Here is a 22,579-nt window from a genome sequence, read left to right on the forward strand (position 1 = left end):
TGGGGAAGAGATCAGGAGACTTCAGAACTGTGCCTGTCTTCTCTCCGCCATCTTGGCCAGAAGTCCCCATGTCTTCTTTAAGAACAAACAACAAACAACAGGGGCGGCTAGGTTTGCACAATGGATAGAGTACTAACCTTGGAGTCAGGAGAACCTGAGTTCAAATGTGACCTCAGACACTTAATAATTACCTAGCCGTGTGGCCTTGGGCAAGCCACTTAACCCCATTGCCTTGAAAAATCTAAAAAAAAAACCCAAACAATAACAAAAAAGAATACAAAATAAACTTCATTAAATGCATCTTAATTATTGATAAACGATTATCTTTTTGTCATGCTTTAAAGAATTAATAATTTGGAAAAAATTGAAGGAATTAGCTTGGCTCTTTGGGGAACTCAAAGAAACAAAGAAGTAGTAATGGCAAATTGGGGATGCTACCATGAATTTGTGAAATATAAACCAACTAAAATAATTCAACTTTATGCAAAATTAAGTTTAGTTGTCGCTAGTCACCACAACTCAAAATTGATTGAATCAAAAATGTTGTGATGGTAGTAAATGAAAGAATCCATTCAGTCCTTGTACGTACAAAGGGAATAACAACTACTTAGACCTCTCTCTCAGGATTATTGAGAAAAACTGACCGTTGAGAATTATTTAACACACCATGGCTCTGTAAAGGATGAGTCCTCAAATCTTGAAGGAATACAAGCGCTATCTCATTTACATGTTCTTTTTCTAATTGGCATGGAATTTTTACCAATTTGAAGAAACATAGATTAAATATTTTAAATTATTATTAAAAACAACTCAAGCAACTTTCAAAACAGAAAAGGCTTGGTATATAGTGTCATAAACTGCTATCATTGACATGAAACTGCCAGAAACAATAAGATAAATGACTTTCCATGAATTGATAAGTTTGAAAGTTCATTAACTAAATTATTGTCTCCTGATTGGTGATGTTTTAAATCCAAGAAGGTTAAGAGAATCTGTTAAAGGAATTTTCTCCTTCTTTTGAATCAGAACATTGTTATCTGTCATGTTATTATTAGAACAAATTTTAAAAATTAGAAAATAATAATAATCATAAGAAATGACTTACCATTGGGAGAAGAGTATGATCAGGTCCTTTTAGGATCTCTTTGTCCATGAGGTGAGATAGAGTATTGTGAACCTGCAGCACTGCCATTTGAGGAATAAGGTCTCTTTCACCCCAAACTGAGAAATGAAATGTTTGAATAGTAAAATGAACGTCATTTAGGATCATTTGGAATTGTATCTTGCAAATGCTTTTTTTTTTTTTTTTTTTTAGGTTTTTGCAAGGCAAATGGGGTTAAGTGGCTTGCCCAAGGCCACACGGCTAGGTAATTATTAAGTGTCTGAGGCTGGATTTGAACCCAGGTACTCCTGACTCCAGGGCCAATGCTCTATCCACTGCGCCACCTAGCCACCCCTGCAAATGCTTTTATTTTGAATCAATTATCCACTGTAAAGGAACTTATGGTGTATAAGTGGAAACAGCAATACACAAGTAAATAGGTCTCTTGAGACTGAATGATTGAACAAAGTATGTCATTCCCAGAATTTCTATCAAGAGATATACTTTTTTTAAGATCAAAAGGTGTGGGGGTGGCTAGGTGGCGCAGTGGATAGAGCACCGGCCCTGGAGTCAGGAGTACCTGGGTTCAAATCCAGCCTCAGACACTTAATAATTACCTAGCCGTGTGGCCTTGGGCAAGTCACTTAACCCCATTTGCCTTAAAAAAAATCATAAATAAATAAATAAATAGATACATAGATAGATAGATAGATAGATAGATAGATAGATAGATAAATAGATAAATAAAAGATCAAGAGGTGTTTTAGTAGGATACACAGGGGATAATCAATTTAAATGAAAAGAGTGAGTTGCTCCATATATCTACTTACTGGCAACTTACATCACAACTACTTGTTCAACTTGAGCAATTTTTAATTAACATTCCATTTAAGTTATATTCACCGGCAGACAATTTGCTGTCTTACGCCCCTCTAATACATGAAAATTTTAAGAATGATAATTTTCAAGCCCTAAATTGTATTTACAGAAATTTTCCTATTTGAGGAAGTTGTTCTTGGGAATTTCCTGCTATTCTAAGTGTCTTGATTCTGCTAAGACTGCTGGTTCATCATTCAAAGGAAATGCCATGTATGCATTCTGAAGACCATCACAGTTAGATGACAGTCCCTGGGAAAGTCAAGAGACTAACCCTGCAAAGGGGAAGGCAAGATTTTCCTGACCTAACTCCATCTTGGTAAATAAGAAATTGGTGACTTTTGATTAAATTATACACATTAATATAGTAAGGGATCATTTTGAATTGTCATTTGGATCACAAATAAAAGACACCATGAAGCTTCACAATTTGTGGGATATTTAGTTCATAAGACACTACTCTAAAACATTCTTTCATCATGATAATATGATTAGTGAGAGATTTAAGAATTTTAAGCCTAAAACAGAAATATTTTCAGTGTAGGTTTAAAAAATGCTCCAATATCTAAAGTTCTCAAATTAGGAAAAGCCAATTTTATTTGGTTTCTTTTTTTTTTAGGTTTTTTTTGGTAAGGCAAACGGGGTTAAGTGGCTTGCCTAAGGCCACACGGCTAGGTAATTATTAAGTGTCAGAGAATGGATTTGAACTCAGGTACTCCTGACTCCAGGGCCAGTGCTTTATCCACTTATGCCACTTAGCCACCCTATTTGGTTTCTTTTAATCACCTGAATGTTGAGCATGTCTTAAAAGTCAAATATATTTTATTGTAAATAATTTATTTAATCTCCCCATCCTGAAATCAACTACTCAATGTGTTCATACATCTCATCCCAGGACTTTTTTGACAATTGAAATTATTTTGACAGCTTTTAAATGAAATCAGTTGTGTATCAAGATCATCATCAATATTTTTTTTTAAGGTTTGGGTTTTTTTTGGCAAGGCAATGGGGTTGAGTGGCTTGCCCAAGGCCACACAGCTAGGTAATTATTAAGTGTCTGAGGCTGGATTTGAGCTCAGGTACTCCTGACTCCAGGGCTGGTGCTCTATCCACTGGGCCACCTAGCTGCCCCATCATCATCATATTTTTTTTCAAAAGTGCTTTGATATAGTTCCCTACCAAAATCTCATCCTCCTTAGAGGAGGGAGAGAAGTTAAAAGAAAATAAGGAGAGTGATCATTTTTCAGTTGATTTTTTAAAAAGTTGTAGCATGATTAGGTCATTTTAAATGACAAATATAAAATTTAGATTCAGAATTTTAATAGCATAAAGGAATTAACTAATTGGAAAGATTTGCTGATAGACCATGCAGTATAAATATGATCTAAAATAGCCAAATGGGATGCTCTAGCTGACAGAACACATACTAGCCTCAGAGATCCCTTCCCCACAAGGTCTTTCTAGATATCTCTAACTTCTTCCACCAGCCTCTAGTCTTCTCACTCTTCTCCCCATAACAAAGTTCCAAAGGAAAGAATCTGGAATTAGAATTCCTTTTCCTGTCCAATCTACTGCTGTGGAGAGGATGAAAGGAAATAGAGAGGAAGGAATGAAGGTGGGGGACACCAGAGTGTCAGGAATGAGGAAGAGGAACTGAAAGACTGAGGAAGAAGGAACTGGGAATTAGAAGGGAAAACAGAGAGGGGCTCCGCAGCTGCCTCCCTATCTGTCTCTGAAACTTCCTCTCTGACTTCTGGAGTCCAGAATGAAGCAATCCTTCTTCCCTTTGCAAGGAAGTATACTCCTTGTGGGGGATGTTGGGGGTGGGGTGAGGCATGGGGACAGGCAATTCATTACCCCAAGACCCAGATTCCTACCTTCAAGTGACCTCTGTTTCTCATCTGTTCTGTCTCAGTCTGGCTCCAGAAACTCTTCAAAGTTCCTAAATTAAACTTCAAAACTATCGTAACAGAAATACAGAAGCAGGCAAAGCTAAGCCCCCTCAAAGACGACCAGGCCTTCTCAGTCCGGGAAGGGATCCCAACTGACAGATGTGCTTATGGGAAGGAATGCATAGGACATAGGGCTTGAAGGGGAATTATTATGAGGGAAGAGTAAGAACCAAATTAGCATGTCCCTCTCATATTCACCTCCCAGCAACCAGAAAAACCAGTTTTCCCATTCACCAGTTCAATAATAACAGAAATGAAGAGACAGGGTAAAATGATGTTTTGACCTAAGGGTCCCTGTATATTGATCAGTGAGAAAGGGGAGGGCCATCCCAGAGCAGCAGCAGCCAAGCACCAGCTGTGAGAAAATTAGGGCGTTATTGGTCTTTGCAATAAGGGGCCCCTTTTAAATCCATTGCAAAGGGGGAATGATCCCAGACTTTCACAAAACTGGGAGAGTTCTCCTAATCCCATTCCAAAGATGACAAACTCAAGAATAGAAGAAACCAGTCCTTAACTGGTCAAGTGTAACCCAGAGATCTTGACCTAATGCAACTGAGCTTGAGCAATACCCCCTGTGACGATTGGAGTTCATCAGCATAGGATTGGGGGTGGGGAATCATATTAGGGGCATGTCATGAGATGGGCAGACCTCTTAGGTTGTAACTCAAACTCTGAGAGCCTATGAAAATCCCAGAGGGAGGGGAAAGAGCTTCTGAAGACTATAAATTACCTGATGTGCCTCACATTAGGTGAGGTACCCGGATCCTGCAGGATTTGTGAATAAAATCTATAATTTCCTCTCATTCTAGCAGATTTTTCTTTCATTTATAGATAACCCAGGTCAGTTGGTCAATGAAAGATCCTGATCCTGGGAAACTTGGAGCAGCAGCCACCACACACCATATACAACACACATACACACATACTCACATAATACACCACACACACACACACACAAACACACAAACAAAAACAGATATAGAAATACTTTTTCAGCTCCCCTTTGTGGGTTCTTTTCCCTTATAGAATCTAAGCTTGTTAAGGGCCAACCCAATCTTTATTTTTGCTTGTTTTTGTGGTGTCAGCAGATAGTATGGTGCATGGCTCAGAATAAACCATTAAAAATGCTGTAGACTGACTCATTGACTTATATGATCTGAGTCTTGCTCCCATCTGGTTTTTCTTCTTTCTTTTTCTTTTTTGTTTTTTGCAAGGCAATGGGGTTAAGTGACTTGCCCAAGGTCACACAGCTAATTATTAAGTGTCTAGGCTGAATTTGAATTCAGGTCCTCCTGACTCCAGGGCTAGTGCTCTATCCACTGAACCACCTAATCACTCCCCCCCATCTGGTTTTAATTTCTTCTTCAGAGTTTTTTATGCTTTTGAAGGCTTTTCATTCTATTGAGAGAAATGCTCTTTAATAACCAGTGATTTGGGGCGATCCAGAGTTTCCCCCTTTTTCAAAAATTCTGATTTTAATAAGTTCAATCTCTTGGAGCACATTACTGATGATAATGCACTAACTTTCTTGTTCAACACCCCACCCAGGTACAGTAGCCCTTGTGTTCTGCTCAGGCTTGGAAAGAGGGGATATTCCTTAAAAAGATTTCCCAAGGATTTCCCAAGACAGAGGTAGTCCATCTGAAAAAAGGGTGACATGATGTTATGTTCAGTCCCTCACCCTCTTAGAAGGGTACTTAAACTGTGAAAGCACCTCCATGATAATCTTTGATCTAATAGAAAGGGCCAGATGACCATCCTTTTATTAATAAACATATTGACCTTATTAATAAAATAATTATATCAAAAATAGAATTAAAATAAACTTTCAATTCTATACTCTCCTCCATGAAAATTAAGGTTGTCCATCCCAATGACTTGATGCTATCTTCTATGAACATTCAGGTCACTGTCCCTCCCCCCCCAAAAAAAATTTCAGTATGTAGCTTATAACTTTATTCTGTCCCATTTGTACACCCTGTCCTATTGGTTTCTCAGCCTTCTCGCTGTAAGAAACTGGATTTGCCCCAGATGTTAGAATTTTATATTTATATTTAGAGCTCTTTGTAGCTCTAAATAAAATAACAAGATATTAGAACTGAAAGGAAACATTGCCATTCAGTCCTATTTTACAGGCAAAAGATTAACTCCCTAAAAGAAAAATAACTCATCCATTCATATTATCTAACTTCAGTAAGCCCCCTTGTTGCTGCACAACAATCTGTTTTACTTTCAAGTTAATTCTTTTTGTGTTTTTGAACAGAGAATCTGTTTTATTGAGAAATAGATACAGAACTGCATATTCTACCACATCTGGAAAAGGTTTAGCTTCTGTATGAGAAAGGCCTGTACCTTTCAGGAGACAATTCCCAGGCAGCTTTCTTCTGTCATTGGCATTCTACAGTGAAACACAAGCTTGGGGCTGGTAGGAAAGAGAGGGGAACTGCCACTTGAAACCAGCCCTCCACAAATCCACAGTGATTATAGTTGATAGAAAAAAAAATTGGAGCAAGGCCCACCTGACCACATGTTTGGGCTTGGGGTGAGAGCTACCTATCCAGACAACAGTGTTGCAAAAGACAAGGACTACCTGCCAAGGCTCAAAGGCTGCCCTGAGACTGAGAGAAGTGAGCCACAATGTCTCATTCTTTCCCCAATCACTCTACCAGCATCAAAAAAAGAAGTGAATTATAGGCAAGAAAGAACAGGGGAAGGGGAGCATCTTAGGAGGGCTTCTGTTCTCAGAGGGTATGAGGTGATGCTGGCACAGAAGAGCAAACTAGTCATTCAGTGGAGGAGGCTACTATTTCTTTGGCTCCAAGGCCACAAGGACAACAGTAGACAAATGACTGTTAAGTCATTTTCTCTTCCTCTGTGGGTATTGGGACAACCAGTGTGAAAGTAAGGGTGTTTTGCCTGTGCTCCCACCAGCATTTGCTAATGACCCTACAAAGAAGGGCAAATGACTCACTGGGCCAGAATGGGAGGGAAAGAAGTACAGAATATAAAGAATAAGCTAAGACACAATGTGAAAACTGAACAGTGAAAATGATCTTGGTGACTGCCTGGGGGCAGGGGGTAAGTTCTGGAAAGGCCAATGTTCCAAGCATCCTGACAGCACTTCTCTTAATGCCAACTATCTTTCTTGCTTTCCTCTTAGATACCCTAGAAAGTTACAGCCTGCTGTTGGGCTCTTCATATTGAAATTGTGGCTTTCATAGAAGCAGGTGCTTAGAGTCATGAGACAGATCACTGCCAGAATCCTTCATAGATATGTCCTCGACAATACTTTCATCATGGGACATATTGGGACTGGAGATGTTTCCATCAGACTCAGAGGAGGATATACCACCAGTAAGAGCTCAGGGTGGAGATTCATAGTTATCTGATGTGTTCTTAGCCTCTTTATCTGGAAAATCAACCACTTAGTTTCTGAGTCAGATGAAAGATTGCCAGGGTGAAGATGATTTTTGTTATTACAAGCATAACTAGCTGTTGATTGTGCTTTCTGTTCTAGTGGAATAGACAGACTTGAGAGGCAAAAGACTTCAAGCTCTGTACTGAGCTAGAATCTTGAGAACTCTGCCTCAGCCCGTATATTCAGAATCTTTGGCTCCAGCAGAACTACTGCCTGCATTCCTTAGATCTAGATATTTGACTTTAGTCAAATTATTTAGTCCCACTGGCACTCAGTTTTTCATCTTCCTTCAAGGTATCATCTCTGGCTGTGGCCCAGTGGTTTTCACCTGGGCAGCAGCAGCAGCAGAGTTATCTCCTTTGGGCTCCAAGGTGGCCTTTTAAATCTTAAATCTTAAAAGCTGTTTCTTACCTTCTGTTCTCTCCTCAAGTTTCTAATATCATGGGGCATATTTCCTCTTGGAAAAGACCTTTCTTCCTAGTTTATGGAAAGTTTTATTGAACTCCTTCTGTTTTCCTGCTCCTCTAATCAAACCTTCTCTCTGTCTTCATTTGTCTTCTCCTTCCCTCAGTCCCAGAGAATGAGTGACTTCTCCTGATTCACGTTAATCCCTTCCATTTGATTCTATCCCTTTTCTATTCTTGGGATTTATTTTTTAAATTCATTTTTAGTGTGAATTAGTTGCTAAATTTTGTTTGTGCAGCCCTATAGGAGGAATGTTGTATAGGAGTCAGACCTTTTTATATTTTAGCCCCTTGAGAAGGAGCCCCAGTCACCATGCCCTAGTTGTGACTCAGCCTATGTGAGAACTACCTGACATCAGGAAAACTTTAGTCCCTTTGACCTTGGGAAGTAAGAATAGACAAGAAAAGGGAGGCTGAGGAGGGCCCCCCCTCCCAGGTAATCTGAAGACTACATCTGGGCAAAGTTGAAGAAGAAAAGCTGCTCATGGGTAAGAGTCAGTCCTGAAGTTTGGACTCTCATCTTTCTTCTTCCATCCACTTTATGTTAATGTATGGGATTTTTGTTACTCAGAATGTGTGAGAATCCATTCTGGCAAAAAGATTTTTCAATAGTGAGGCCAACTCAAATTGGCACAGACACAATAAGAATTGCTAACAATTATCTAGCACCATAGAAATATTTATACATAGCGCCTACTGTGTGCTAACTACTATCTTAAACACTTTTATAATTATCATCTCATTAAAATTTTAAAACAACCTGAGAGGCAGGAGTTGTTATGATGTCCATTTTACAGAAAAGAGCAATAATGATAATAATAATAATGACAATAGTTAATATTTATATAGTTCCTACTATGTGCCAGACAATAAACACTTTCCAATTGTTATTTCACTTGATCATCACAATAATTATGTAGGGTAGGAGTTATTCTTAAGCCCATTTTACAGATGAGGACACTGAGGCAGATAAAGATTAAGGGTCTCACTTTAGGTCACTCAGGTAATAAATGTCTGAATCTGGATCTGAAGTAGGATCTTCCTGCCTCTAGACCTGTGCTTTACCCACTGTTCCTTGAGATAGCCTCAGGTATATCTGCTTGGGTTTCAAGCTTTGGACACCTTAGATAAAACCTTGTAAATAGAAGCTCTTCCTAAGTAAATGGGAGGCCCAAGTAAGCAGAAAGCAGCCTGGATCAATAACTGATGAAGAGTCAGAGGGTCTGGGATTAAATCCTTTCTGCTGCTGATTGCTTCTCTGGACATGAGCAAATGCCTGCACTTCTCTGGGCCTCAATTTACCCTTGGCTTCTGGCTCTAGATCTATGATTGTACAAATGCCTTGTCTTGGAAGGGAATGAGCACTGGGTTTAGAATCAAAGGATCTTCATGTGACCCATGATTCTGACCCTTGGACAAATCCTCACACATCTTCCTGCCTCAGTTTCCCTATCTATAAAATGAGTGGATTAAACAAGACAATTTCTGTAATCCATTTCTATTCTAAATCCCAAAATTCTTTTGTCTATCCTCCAATACTTCAAACACGCAGGAAATAATTTCATGCCACAGTGTGGCCTAGGACCCAGGACCCTGTATTGTATACAGTAGGCACTCAATATGTACTGAATGAAGGAATGAAATCCAGCTTACTTTATGAGCTTTTCGTATGCCTCCAGTACCTAATGTTTTCTCTACCATGCCATCCCACTCACTTAAGAGAAAGGGAGGTAGGATTAAGGGAACAAGCTATTCCAACTAATTTCCATCAGCACCATCAGTGTTCCCTGAAATTTGCCTGCTTTGCCCTAAGGGGGACACAAGACTGGAATACTTTCCCTCTGTACCTCCCCCCTCTTACAATCCCTAATTTAATCCAAGGCTCAGTTCAGTTACCACCTCCTATGGGATCCTCATCCCCCACATCATTCCCAATCTTTCCTCCCTCGATGTATCTTCTCCTTTATCTGGTTTTACATGCATGTTAAATAAGTGGAAACTCATCGAATTTCCTTATAATACTACTTTGTATTACTTTAAATTTATTTTGTAAAAATCTGTATCATTATGAGCTGTCTTTCCCATTAAAATGTAACTTCTTAGAGACAGGGACCTTAGATAGTATCTGGCACATGATAGCTACTTTAAAAAATTCTGGTTGGTTGGTTGGCCAATGAATGGCACACCTGGCTAATCCCAATCCAACCCCCTGATCCTCAGGGTTTATTTCCACAAGTTCCTCTAAGACTTGATGCTCTGGTTAGCAAGGAGGTGATTGAACTCAAATCTGAGTCACTCTCATTCACATGCTGGCTGCCAGTCAGGTCCCAAGGAGAGTTGCCATACTGGCACACCATGTGTTTTGTCTGCTCCCTGAAGAGCTGGATGAGAAGTTGTTCCACTAGTCCAACATGTCTCCATCACTGTCAAATTACCTCCTGGGGGAGAGAAGGAAAGGGAATAGCAAGGGGAAGCTAGCACTGGTTCTAGGATTACCAGGCAGCTAACACATTCTTAAAACATAAACCCCATCCTGTTCTGTCCATGATCATTTGACATCACTAATACCATATAAAAAAGGAAAAGCTCCTGCCTCTGCTGGCAGGTGATCATGGCTGTAGAATCCATTTGGGCAGGAAGGTGACATCAGAGTACAAAGAGTGCCAGATTTGGAATCAGGAAGACTCAACTCCCTAAGTTCAAATCTGGCCTCAAATACTTAGTGTTTGTGTAACCTTGGGCAAGTCACTTCACCCTGTTTACCTCACTTTCTTCATCTTTCAAATGAACACTATCTTTCCCAAGAAAACTCCAGATGAGGTCACTGAGGGTCTGACATGACTGAAATCTTCCTTTCACTGATGTATCTCTCTATCCACTATACCATTCTCTCTGTTTATTAATAAGTACTTGGTGAATCATAAGCTTGATTGTGTGTCAGATCAGGATTGACTTTACCTTTCAAGTAGTCCCCTTGAGAGGCTGGACACATCCATGATTCCTGCTTATGGGATCTTGACTATGGAGCTGTTAGGACTTTGAACATTGTCAGAACCCCTCTTTTGGCAGGTGAAAAACATGTCCAGATAGACCACTGTCCCAAAATGGAATGGGCAGGCTGCTTAGCTGGCGGATTCAGGAGGGTCTTCAAGCAGGGTTTGGGTGTATAGTTGTCAGGCATGTTGTAGAGAGAATTTTTGTTTACGTATGGGTTTGACAGAGGTGTCCTCTCAAGACCTCTATGACCCTCAGGTTCTAGGTGACTTGTTCAATGTCACATGACAGCATGTGGCAAAAATAAGATCTGGTTTGAACAAAATTCTCTCCTGATTTCAAGTCCACACATTTTTCTCTATACCACCCTTCCCATCCTGGCATCAGGCAGTGGTACATGCACTTTGTTTATAGGTGTCCCGTTTATTCATCATAGCCTCACCCTGAGGCTAAAACATCATGACCCAGTCTTCTCTGGGTCTCCCATTTTGTCTCCTGGTCTGAATCCTTAGCGCTTAAGATTTGAACATTATGATTGGTCTTCACCCATAGGGACTGGACCCAGGGTATGTGTGTGAGAGGAATGGGGTGGGATGGAGGATTATCCTACTCACCATTTTCCTCAGATCCATGACCAATCACTAACCTGATCCCCATGAAGTTCAAGACCTTTAGCTGCCATTTGCTGAAGAATTGGGGCTGCAAATTCTCAGCAGGAGACATTGCAGAAGAAACAAGAGCTTATCTAGACCTGGAAGAGATCTCAGAGGCCATGTAGTCCAACTTCTTCCTTTGCAGTTGAGGAAACTGAGACCTAGAAAGTAGAAATGAATCACCTAAGGTCACACAAATATGATGTCACAAATGTCTGAATTCAAATCCAGGTTCTCTGACTAGAAAGTTAGGGGTCTTTCCATTATACGGCATGATAGGCTTATTGTCTCATTCTTTTAAAGTGTCCTTGGCATGAGATGACAGGATTAGAGGGTCAGAGGATTTTTTTCAATTAGTTGATTAGTCAGCGAGCATTTATTAATCGCTTACTGTTTGCTAGAAACTGTGTTAAGTTCCAGGAATGCAAAGAAAGGCAAAAGTAGCCACTATTATCAAGAAACACATGGTCAAATGGAAAAGACTATATGAAAATAACCATGTACAAACAAGATACATGGACAACATAGTATTCCCATTTCGGAGAAGAAACTAAAATTCATAGAAAAGTGTCTGAACATATGAACCCCGATTGTTTTGACCCCCAGTTAGTTCAATGACCTACAGAAGAAGAGTTAGACTAAACTGATGTCATTGATCACCTAATCTGGCCCCCAACCCTCCAATGGAGGACCACAGAATCCCTCAAAGGTCGCAGAATGAGGGCTCAGTGATCATCTAGGGGAGTATTTGTTTACTTCCTTTGACCAAGTCTTCCTTTAAACCTTCCAAGTTCAACAGATTTGTCATCATTTGGTTTTTTTTGGTGTCTGTGTGGAGAAGCCTTAATGTCTATTTTCATGGACATATCTTATCCATATTTGCCAAGGCAGTTTCTCATTCTCATTTGAGGTCAACTTTCTAGGATACTTACTTAAAAAGGTAACAATAAGAATGCTGAATTTGTCCCCTTAGTTTCCTCATCTGGTTTTTCCTAAGTTTTGTGTTAGTAAAATATCTCTCTGACTCTCAGAGCTACTCTAAAATAGAAGGGCTGCCATGGGAAGTGATAGATGAACCCTTCTTTGAAGATAGTTAAAGACAGGGCTACCACTTCTATGGAATGTTCTAGTCCCATTTGAGTGGGGTGAGGATAGACTGGATGGCTACTAAAGGCTGTTTGGAACTCTCAGATTCTGGATTCTTTAAGATAGGAGGGAAAAGAGGCAGGAGTTAGAATTGAGAGGTCCCTTCAATTACTAAATCAAAGATTCAAGATCCTCCATCTTTTCATCTACCAAACACAGATTCAATCAAATGATCTTGGACTAAAGTAGGGCCGGAAATGATGCAATATGGACTTAAAGGTCACCCCCTTTGGGATAGGAAAGACAGGATGCCACCCATTCCCAGTGAATGCCATCTTAGCCACTCCTTGGGGACCACCATTCTGGCATAAGCACTGGAGAACACCTAGAGTCAGGTGTCAAATCATTCTCCAAGCACCATCCTTCTCTGACCCACCATGGAAATGCATTTAAGCAAAAATTATCCCGTGTGAGGTCTCCTACTCTTTGGATTTCCAAGAGCTGATACATTTCCTTCTCTCTATGCTAGAACCATGTGCTCTGGCCTATGCCACTGGAGCAACAGAACCCCAGTTCCATGTGGTCAGATTTATGCTGAGCTAAGCTTTTCTTCTCTCCTCTCCAGGTATCCCTGTCATTTCCTTCTCTTTTCTTTCCTCTAAGTTCATTCCTATGCCTGGGTTGTTTCGGGACTTGTAACTAAGTTCTTTCCTAGGTCTAAGTTGCTTCTGGACTTGTAACTAAGTTCTTTTTTTTTTTTAGTTATTTTTTTTTGCAAGGCAATGGGGTTAAGTGGCTTGCCCAAGGCCACACAACTAGGTCATTATTAAGTGTCTGAGGTCGCATTTGAACTCAGGTCCTCCTGACTCCAAGGCCAGTGCTCTATCCACTGTGCCACCCAGCGGCCCCCCTAAGTTCTTTACTAGGTTTATGTTGCTTCTGGGTTGTGATTAAGTTCTTTCCTAGGCTGGTGTTTATCTAAGTTTCACTCTTGCTCTTTTCTCTCTTTCAATGAAACTATTCACCAAAACCCAGTATTTTGCTGTCTCTCCAGATGAAGTGCTTGTGTTTTCAGGTCTATGTTGACCTTTCTAGGGCTGTGAATAAAGATGTTGATTTGGACAGTAGAAGACCTTGATTATGATGATCCAGTTGGAAAAAGAGGACAATGACCAATGATGAGGTTTAGATCCTGTGAATGAACTCTGGAGGACTATGAGCTGTCCTATGTTCAAGGAGTCTGGCTTAACATCAGGGATGAGCTATACGCATTTTGACAAATCACTTAAACTCTTCCCTCTCAGTTTCCTGTCCTGTAAAATGGGGACAATGGTACTGATTCTCAGAATCGTATGGGGGGGGTGCTAAAAGAGACATGAGACTATGAATTTTTATTATTTAGTGTTTAGAATGTCAGATATAAAGTCAATAAAACTCATCTTCCTTAATTCAAATCTGGCTTAAAATTTAAAAGATGTGCAACCTTGGGCACCTTGATTGCCTCAGTTTCCCCATCTGTAAAATTATATGGAAAAGAAAAAGGCAAGCTATTCCAGTATCTCTGCCAAAAAAATGGGGCAGCTAAGTGGTGCAGTAGATAAGAGTACCAGCCCTGGAGTCAGGAGGACCTGAGTTCAGATGTGGCCTCAGACATTTAATAATTTCCTACCTATGTGACCTTGGGCAAGTCACTTAACCTTCATTACTAAAAATAAAATAATAAAAAATAAAACCAAAAAAACTCAAATGGGTTCATGAATAGTTGGACACAACTCAAGTGACATAACAATAAGCACCAAAATTATTATTTTTGGAAAGTTCATGGAAATTGTCTCATCTTAAGCAGGTTGAGTTATTTTCTCTTTTCTCTTAACAGAAATGCTAGGTCATCCTATTTTCATATTAATAATACAAATTCTGCAAAACAAAGAATGTTTAGGTTGAGTTGCATGAATATAGGAATTATTAGTCATTGTCAGTGGTGGAACAAAAGTCAAAACTGAAAGGGAGATCTGAGGTTCCAATAACTACAGTCTCGAGAAGAGGTAGATTAGAAACCACTTGTAAAGGTGATGATGGCAATGATGAAACCATAGATTTTTTTTTTAGGTTTTTGCAAGGCAAACAGGGTTAAGTGGCTTGCCCAAGGCCACACAGCTAGGTAATTATTAAGTGTCTGAGACCGGATTTGAACCCAGGTACTCCTGACTCCAGGGCTGGTGCTTTATCCACTACACCACCTAGCCACCCCTGTGTTTTGCTTCTCATATCTCATACACAGTTTTCCAGTATCTCAAATATTCCCTGATGGTCCTCTGGATATCCCTCCTCTTAAGAATAATGGAATGAAAATAAATAAAATCTTTAAAATGAAAAAAAAATAACGGGATGAATGGGGCTTCATATCAGTTTGTGGTGGATTTGGTTCTTTTGTTCAGGTTACTTGTAGGGATCCCTTCTCTGTTAAAAATCTCTAACAAAATAGATTTTAATACATGTCTAGTTTGCTAAGACAATAATCAGGTCAGGAAGTGAGAACTAGCTCAATTTTTAATAGCACTAATATAAACATCACTAGACCAGAAAATTTGAAAATTTGGGTTGACAAATTCAAATAACAACTGAACATTGTAAAAATTCTGAAAGCAAATTTTCTATACTTTTATAATTGCATAATTTTGTTGTGCTTCTTAGCTGAATAAACCTGAGCAAGTTATTTCAACCTGGTTGCCTCAGTTTCCTCATATATAGAATGAGCTGGGGAAGGAAATAGCAAGCCACACCAGTTTTTTGCCAAAAAAACTTCCTGTGGGGTCATAATGAGTAGGACACAAGTGAAATGACTGAACAATATGATAATAAGAGTTATTGCTGGATGGTCATGACTCTAATGATATGGTTTGGTTGCTGGTCTTTGCTTCTACATTGAATTAGGTTGTTGTTAAAAATAAAAGACATTTTTGGCTTGGCCATATCCACTCCATCTCCATCTCTATATTCATTTGAATCATATTCATCATGAAACTCCTCACCTATATTCTAGGACACTGTTCTGGCTGAGCTGTCCAGTTTAGTGAGTTCTGTGTCCATCTGAATCTGATCTGGAATCTTATATGTGTGTTCTCCAAACACAAGAGTCCCAAAGTAGGGGATTTTTTAATCTGTGAATATCCCAGAAATGACTGCTTCTTTGCCTATCTTATAAGGTCTACCTTTCTCTTATAGCTCTGTCACTGGTCTATGATTGATTTGTTTTAGCCAAGGGGAAAACTGGAATCTTAGAGGTGGACAGGTGGATGTGAGGGGCAGCAGGACTTTCAGGAGCAGGTAAAAGAAAGCTGACACGAGAAGTTGGATGGGTGCCCAGGGCCTGGGGAATGATGGGTGAATGGGTAGGTCAGAAGTCTAGCTTGAACTCAACTCTAGAACAAGAGATTCCTCTGCTCTCTGAGTAAAAAGGAAAGCCAACAATTGCTCTTCTAACTGACATTAGTATGAACTACCAACCCAATCCCTTCCCAGTTTTCAAGTCCTACAATGTACACTGTCATCTGATGATGTAACCCAGGAAGAAATGTGCAGTTATTGGTGATCACACACTTCCAGATACCCAACTTCTAGAAGGGGATGGGGAGGAGGACAGGGGAAGAGGTGCTTCTCAGAAGTCATGTGAACCAGTTAAGCAACACAGAACCACTGGCATCACAGCAAGGTCCTCAGGAGGAGTCAGCTCCAACCCTGCCTCTTATCTCATAAGCTATGGGGATCTCAGAATCACAGATATATCCTCATACTGCTCTATTAGCAGGACATAACCTGAAGTCCTTCCAGAAACTCCAGACTCTGTTGGAGTTATTTCACTCAGTTCCCTCTAACCTGGACAAAAGGAGCCCATGGGCCAGCATTGCTGCAATTGTCTACGAAGCCTAGTATTATTCTTCAGTTCTATTCCAAGGAATATTGGGGACCACAGGGCACACTATAAAAGCCTGTGTTAGAGAGAAGAGCAGGTAAAGAGAGATGTGGGATGTTGGGAATTGAGTTCATCATCTACTATTTTCTTCTTTTAGCACTTTGTTTTGAAAAATAAACACTCAACTTTGTGGGTACACCACTAGGAGAAATGTTGAATAGGAATCAAGACCCTCTATATTTTAGCCACTTGAGAAGCAACTCTACTTGCCCTGCCCTAGTTGTAACTCAGCCTATGTGAGTCATCTATCATCAAGAAAATTTTAATTCCTTTGACCTCAGGTGATGAGGATGAGCAAGACAAGGGAGGTTGAGGAGGTTCCTCCTGTTACAAATGACTCATAGGTATAAAATCTTAAACTAGAATGATTGAATTAACTTTCGTTAACATTTCTGCAGAAAAGGGCTGTCTCCTAGCAGGGAAAAAACCCTAAATTCTGACAAGGTCCAGTTTTATATACAATTTGAAAAACTTTCTCTTCCCCTCTGAGCCAGTCATTGGTCTGAATAATCAGGGGCACAATCTAATCAATATACCTACCCCATACCACTCTCAAATATATTTTCTCTGTCCCAGTCATACAATGCATCTTATGCTGATGAACTTCAATCCTCACAGGAGTTGTGTGAGTTGCTATATGAACCTCATTGTGCAAACACAGTTGTGTAAGGTCAGAAACCCTTGGTCAACCCAGACTAGTTGAGGTTGATTTCATTCCAATCTTGCATCTGGCTTCTTTGGGTTTGATTGAAAGACCTCTCCAGTACATTGATTGGAGGGATCAATTCCTTTGTTTCCCTTTTTTTCTTACTTTCACAAACCTGCATTTAGGTTGGTGACTTTCCTATACAATAGCCATAGACAGATCCCAGTCTTTGTAATGTTTATTTTTAACTAACAGTGTCCTCTTACATTCTGTGGAAGCCAAACACTCTTGTTGAAGAGCCACTTGAGAAGTTTGGAGAATGTCAGCTATGACTAAAAAGGCTTTCCATGGAACTGTGCTATGATAACACAACTGTATCTATGTGTGACTTCACTTGTGTGATAGCCTTGTACCCGAACATTCTGAATAAGGTTACATCCTGTGCAAGTCTGAGAAACATCATTTACTTGTTTTTTCTTGTATGCTAATGTGGTTTTCTGCTATGAAAAACTGATACTATGAATAAACAGTTCTGCTAATTATCCTAGTCTGCTAGTTAATCCTGGCAATCTGGTTTTTCACCTTTTTTGTTCCATCCTCTTTATGTAAGCCTATGGACAGGATGGACAGATAGTGCCTATGCTACCCAGAATATGTGAAAGTCCATTCTGGCAAAATATTTTTCAATAATGGAGCTAAGCCAAGTTGGCATGGGCACAATAGGAATTATTAAGAGTTATATAGCACCATAAAAATTGTTATAAACAGAACCTACTGAGTGCCAGCTACTATGTTAAGTACTTTTACGATTATTATCTCATTTAATTCTCATTACAACCCTAAGAGATAGAGGCTTTGGTGATTCTCATTTAACAGAAAATAATAATTAACTTTTATATAGTGCCAATTATGTTTCAAGTAGTAAACTTTTTATAATTATTATTTCATTTGATCATAACAACAATTATGTGGGTGTTGTTTTTATATACTCATAACTGGATGATGTTGTTATTCTTATTTTACAGATGAGGAAACTGAGGAAGATAGAGGTAAAGGGTCTCACCTAGAATCACATAACTAATAAGTGTCTAAGTGCCTGAATGTGGATTTGAACTCAAGTCATCTTGACTCCCAGTCATGTGCCTTATCCACTGCTTCATGAGATAGCCCTGGTCTCCATGTTTGGATTTCAGGTTTGGAGACACCACAGATAAAACCTTGTAAGTGGAAACTATCTTTAGTTAAATGACAATCCCAAGTAAACAGAGGAAACAACATGGATTAGTAATGGATTATGAGAGAGTCTGAGTTCAAATTCTGGTTTTGCTTCTGTGTGCTATTGTAGACCTCAAATAAGCAGCTTGACTCCCTGGGCCTCAGCTTAGTCACCTGTTAAATGAAACTTCAAAGGTCCTTTCTGATTCTAGATCTATGACCTTACAAATGCATTGTACTATATGGGAATGACCATTGGGTTTGGAGTCAGAGGACCCTCCTGTGATTTATGAATCTGATCCTCATTAACTGAGATCCTTGGATAACTTTCTTATTTTTAGAAAGATTTTATTTATTTTGAGTTTTGCAATTTTCCCCCTATTCTTGCTTCCCTCCCTCCACCCCCCACAGAAGGCAGTCTATTAGTCTTTACTTTAGTTCCATGTTATACATTGATCTCAGTTGAATGTGATGACAGAGAAATCATATCCTTAAGGAAGAAAAATAAAGTATGAGATAATAAAATTACATAATAAGATAATGGGTTTTTTCCTAATTTGAAGGTAATAGTCTTTGGTCTTTATTCAAAGTCCATAATTCTTTCTCTGGATACAGTTAGTATTTTCCATTGCAAATAACCCAAAATTGTCCCTGGTTGATGCACTGAAGGAATGAGCAAGTCCATCAAGGTTGATTATCACCTCTATGTTGCTGTTAGAGTGTACAGTGTTCTTCTGGCTCTGGTCATCTCGCTCAGCATCATTTCATACAAATCCCTCCAGGCTTCCCTGAATTCCCATCCCTCCTGGTTTCTAATAGAATAATAGTGTTCCATGACATACATATACCAGTTTGTTAAGCCATTCCCCAATTTAAGGATATTCACTTAATTTCCAATTTTTTGCCACCACAAACAGGACTGCTATAAATATTTTTGTACAAGGGATGATTTTACTCTCTTTTCATAATCTCTTCAGGGTATAGACCCAGTAGCAGTATTGTTGAATCAAAGGCTATGCACATTTTTGTTGCCCTTTGGGCATAATCCCAAATGGCTCTCCAGAAAGGTTGGCTGAGTTCACAGTTTCACCAACAATGTATTAGTGTCCCAGATTTCCCAAATCCCTTCCAACATTGATCTTTGTCCTTTCTGGACATATTGGCCAATCTAAGAGGTGTGAGGTGGTATCTCAGAGATGCTTTAATTTGCATTTCTCTAATAAGTAATGATTTGGAGCAATTTTTCACATGACTATGGATTGCTTTGATTTCCTCAGCTGTAAAACACCTTTGCATATCCTTTGACCATTTGTCAATTGGGGAATGGCTTGTTTTTTTGAACATTTGACTCAGATCTCTGTATATTTTAGAAATGAGTCTGTCAGAAATACTAGTTGCAAAAATTGTTTCCCAATTTACTACATTTCTTTTGATCTTGGTTACAGTGTGTTTCTTCTCTGTTCCTTCAAATACCCTGGAAATGATTTTATAACAGCCATTACAGGATGAAGGGATGAAATCCAATTTACTGTATTAACTGATCATATGTCTCTATTATCTGCAAGTTTTCTCCTAGCATGCCAATCCCATTCATCTGTGAAAAAGGGAAGTAGGATTATGGGAACAAGCTGTTTCAAATATTTTCCATCAGCACCATCACTATTCCCTAAAATTTCCCTGCTTTGCCCTGGGAATGACATTAGCCTGGAATACTTTCCCTCTGTACCTCCCCCCTTACAATCCCTAACTTGCTGCAAAGCTCAGCTCAGTCATCACCTCCTGTGAGATCCCCCACATCATTCCTGCTCTTCCCTTCCTCATTATATCTTCTACTTTATCTGGATTTAAATGCAGGAGTGTTGAATAAGTGGAAACTCATCAAATTTTCCTCCCACCACTTTGTATCTCTTTAGATTTATCTTGTAAAAATCTATGGCTGCATGCTGTCTCACCCATTAAAATGTAACTTCTTAAAGACAGGGACCTTAGATAGTGTCTGGCACATGATAGATACTTAAAAAAATTCTTGTTGGTTGTTTAGCCAATTGAGTGGCACAGCTGGCCAGTCTCAATCCAACTCCCTGATCCTCGGGGCTTATTTCCACAAGTTCCTCTAAGACTTGATGCTCTGGTTAGCAAGAAGGTGACTGAACTCATCTGAGTCACTCTCATTCACATGCTGGCTGCCAGTCAGGTCCCAAGGAGAGTTGCCATACTGGCACACTTTATGTGCTCCCTAAAGACCTGGATGAGAAGTTGTTCCACCAGTCCAACATGTCTCCATCTTTGTCAAAGTTCCTACTTGGGGGTGGAAAGGAAAGGGATCTAGCCAAGGGAGTACAGCACTGGTTCTAGGATTACCATGAATGCTAACATATTCTTAAAACAATAAACCCCATCTTATTTCTGTCCATGGCCATTTAACATCACCAAAAATGAACAGAAAAGCATAAAAGATATGGCCACTGCTGACAATGACTTTGAGTCATTTGAGAGTCCAGATGGGTAACTAGGTGGTGATACAGTGCAAAGATCATCAGATCTAAAGTCAGGAAATCTCATCTTTCTGAGTTTAAATATGGTCTCAGATACTTACTAATTGGTTAACCTTGGGTAAGTCATTTCATGCTGTTTGCCTCAGTTTCTTCATCTGTCAAATGAGCTGGAGAAGGAAATGGCAAATTACTCCCGTATCTTTGTCAAGAAAGACCCAAATAGGATCACTGAGAGTCCAACATGACTGAAAAATGACATTTAATCAATATTCTAGGGTAAATTCCATCCTAATCTTAGTTTAGTCATTTATTAGTTGTGGGATTTTGGACAAGATATTTCTCCACTTTGGGTCTCATTTCCACTCTCCCCTACCCTAATGCCAGGCCTTCCTAGCATCTGTTCAGAGAAGCAGGTAACTTAGTAACTGGAGGACCTTGGTGGGCAAATAGCCACACACATCTGAGAAAGAATCTTTTTTTAATTATTTAAGGGAAATGTTTTAATTAATCACTACATATAAAACATCATAACAATTTTCCTTCTGCTCCCAAACCCCCAGTAAAATTTTAGCTCACTATAATGGAAGACAGTGGAATGTAAGAAAACACCAAAAAGGATGCAAGTCATCTGTTTGGAGAGATGCTCATGAATCTTTCTATTCAACAGCTCATGTCTTAAAGCTATTATCTGACTACTTTTTAGGACTGGCCCATCTTGAGGCTTCTTGGCCATAATCTTCCTCCAAGTCTACCCTCATTCCTTGAGGTGCTTATGATAAATACCCAAGTATTTATCTCTACTCCAGCTGACTCTGACCTTTTGGAGGCTCACCTGATTCCCCATATAAACATCCATCAGGGATCCCAGGGTTTCTGCCCACTCAGAACTCTTTGAGACAGCCACACTATCCACTGGGAAAAGCAGTAACTCAAAAGTCATGTCTCCTTTTTGTAGAACCTACAGCCCCCAGTCTGCTTGGTGAGCCACATCTTCAGGCTCCTTCTGTCCCCCAGTCACAGTCTGTAGATGAGGTGCTATGATCTCGATGAAATAGGTGACTCTCAAACTTTCCTGATGAAATGACCAAATTTGAACAGAAAATTAGATCTACAAATACAAGACTGAAGTGAACCATAAAAAGATAAACAGTAAAGGCTAATCACAAGGGACTTAATGATGTTGAATTGCTTATATTTCTGCATGGGAAGATGATACTAGCAGTGCAAATGAACTTTCTCATTTATTAGGGCATTTAGAAGGAGTATATATGGATAAGGTACAGATGGGAATTGAATTTGAAGAAGTAATATATCAAAAAAGTGGAGTTAATGGGGGAGAAAGGAATGTACTGGGAGATAAGGAAAGGAGAGGTAGAATGGGTTGTTATTTCATATAAAAGAGAGAAGAAAAAGCTTTTGTAGTGGAGTGGAAGTGGGGGGGGGTTGCGGCGTGAGTCTTACTCTCCTCAGAATTGGCTCAGAGAGAAGATAAGATATATACTCAATAGGGTACAGAAATATATCATACCCTAGAGGAAAGTAGGAAAGAGATGGGAGAAAGGGAGTAGGGGGATAGATGATAGAAGAGATGGAAGATTATAGGAGGGAGTAGCCAGATACAAAAACACTTTTGAGGAGGGAATAAATGAAAGGAGAGAGAGAATAGAATAAATGGGGGTTGGGGAATAGAATAGAGAGAAATACA

At 39.5% G+C, this 22,579-nt stretch overlaps 2 protein-coding genes across 2 annotated transcripts in view; one reads left to right on the forward strand and one right to left on the reverse strand.

Annotated features, from left to right (window-relative positions):
- The window catches only part of LOC141510256 (uncharacterized), a 28,445-nt gene extending 27,253 nt beyond the window's left edge, over positions 1-1,192 (reverse strand). The window contains exon 1 of the mRNA XM_074220241.1: positions 1,106-1,192. Within this exon, the coding sequence (XP_074076342.1) occupies positions 1,106-1,192 (87 nt within the window). The remainder of the gene's footprint in view (positions 1-1,105) is intronic.
- The window catches only part of LOC141509270 (tumor necrosis factor receptor superfamily member 5-like), a 95,445-nt gene extending 76,899 nt beyond the window's left edge, over positions 1-18,546 (forward strand). Inside the window, exon 5 of the mRNA XM_074218674.1 lies at positions 18,190-18,546. Within this exon, the coding sequence (XP_074074775.1) occupies positions 18,190-18,245 (56 nt within the window). The 3' untranslated portion in view covers positions 18,246-18,546. The remainder of the gene's footprint in view (positions 1-18,189) is intronic.
- Positions 18,547-22,579: the final 4,033 nt, after the last annotated feature.

The sequence above is a fragment of the Macrotis lagotis genome, chromosome 1 (genome assembly GCF_037893015.1).
Source record: "Macrotis lagotis isolate mMagLag1 chromosome 1, bilby.v1.9.chrom.fasta, whole genome shotgun sequence".
Taxonomy (NCBI): domain Eukaryota; kingdom Metazoa; phylum Chordata; class Mammalia; order Peramelemorphia; family Peramelidae; genus Macrotis; species Macrotis lagotis.